The sequence below is a fragment of the Papaver somniferum genome, unplaced genomic scaffold, assembly GCF_003573695.1.
Source record: "Papaver somniferum cultivar HN1 unplaced genomic scaffold, ASM357369v1 unplaced-scaffold_117, whole genome shotgun sequence".
In the NCBI taxonomy this organism is placed as follows: Eukaryota; Viridiplantae; Streptophyta; class Magnoliopsida; order Ranunculales; family Papaveraceae; genus Papaver; species Papaver somniferum.
The window spans coordinates 440,088-441,856 of NW_020620714.1; the positions used below are offsets into that span (position 1 = coordinate 440,088).

General features: G+C 41.7%; 1 protein-coding gene across 1 annotated transcript; it reads left to right on the plus strand.

Moving 5' to 3' along the window:
- On the plus strand, nucleotides 1–1,051 carry LOC113329569 (extensin-like). The gene has a single exon (XM_026576429.1). It carries the CDS (start codon nucleotides 55–57, stop codon nucleotides 562–564), a length of 510 nt encoding a protein of 169 aa, XP_026432214.1. The 5' UTR covers nucleotides 1–54; the 3' UTR covers nucleotides 565–1,051.
- Nucleotides 1,052–1,769: the final 718 nt, after the last annotated feature.

The following is a 1,769-nucleotide window of genomic DNA, read 5'->3' on the forward strand; positions in this document are numbered from 1 at the left end:
AGAAGTGTACCATAAAATCACAACATAAAGCCATTTAGAAAAAGAGAAAAGAAAATGGCAGGAGTAACATTAGGAGCCTCAATGGCTCCGATCACTGCACTTTTAGTAGTGTTACTTTCTCTAAGTTTCCCGTTCTTTAGTGCAGCTGATGGTTACTATAGTTATAAGTCACCACCGCCTCCAACACCGGTCTACAAATCACCACCGCCACCCACTCCAGTCTATAAATACAAATCCCCACCGCCTCCAACCCCGGTCTACAAATCGCCACCACCACCCACCCCAGTCTACAAGTACAAATCCCCACCGTTGCCAACCCCGGTCTACAAATCACCACCACCACCCACCCCGGTCTACAAGTACAAATCCCCACCGCCGCCAACCCCGGACTACAAATCACCGCCACCACCAACCCCAGTCTACAAGTACAAATCCCCACCACCACCACCCACCCCAGTCTACAAGTACAAATCCCCACCACCTCCAACCCCAGTCTACAAATCACCACCACCACCCACCCCAATTTACAGGTACAAATCCCCACCACCGCCAACCCCAGTCTAAAATCACCACCACCACCCACCCCTGTTTACAATTACAAATCGCCACCATCGCCGACCCCGGTCTACAAATCACCACCACCACCCACCCCAATTTACAAGTACAAATCCCCACCACCACCAACCCCCGTCTACAAATCACCACCACCACCCACCCCAGTATTCAAGTCTTCACCTCCTCCCACCCCTGTCTACAAGTACAAATCTCCACCACCACCACCCACTCCAGTCTACAAATACACATCCCCTCCTCCTCATTACTAAAGTGTCCCCGAGTTTCATGCTCATATATATTGTCAAAAATATTTACACCAATAAGCAATTATATATGCATCTTCACTGAAGGCTAAATAATGTTGTGCTTGTGGATTTTCGTTTCTCTAGTCTGTAGTTCTTGCATGTTATATAACTTGCATTTCTTCATAAGAGAACCAATGTATTTCGGTATTTCCCTTATATATAATCTTTTAATAAAATTAGTTTTCTGTCAACTTTTGTTCGTATCAATTCACATATATCATCTTCAAAAGTCTTATTCTAGTCGCACTAACAGTGGCTTCCAATAGAGAGAAGTTATAATGGGTGTTTTTACACTCTCATTTCGACTTTATGTTTTAAAGGCTTGAAGTAAAGCATGTTTGGAAGTTCGAATACTTAAACAAATTTCTTGCAGTTTGGGTTATATCTTACTCATGGCAGTATAATGATGCACTTCTGCCGGCTCCTCTAGTACAGTTTAGCCAAAAATGCATGATATCTACTCGTCATTATATCCAGTATTTCATTCGCATCACCCTATTTCACAGTTCATGCAGGGAAGAGAGGAAAATAAAACAGAAGAGAAGAAGAAAACAAAAGAAGAAAAGAGAAGAATGAACTTCTCCGAGAGCTGATGACTTGTTACCAAGGCACACGAGATATTTGATATGGGAAGACGCTAGGTGATCATAGAAGATAACTTGGATGCCTTGGTAACATTTTTATGTGAAATGACCATTTTACCCTTCATCCATTTCAGATGATTTTTTCTCCGTCTAGATTTCAGAAGACACGTTCAAGTAGTACATTTTGCATAATTTCTCCGTCTAGATTTCAGAAGACACGTTCAAGTAGTACATTTCGCATAATCTCTCGACATCTGTCTATTGGTACTAGTTTCATAACCAAATTATTGTTGAATAAATTTATAATGATTAAAATTTATAATTA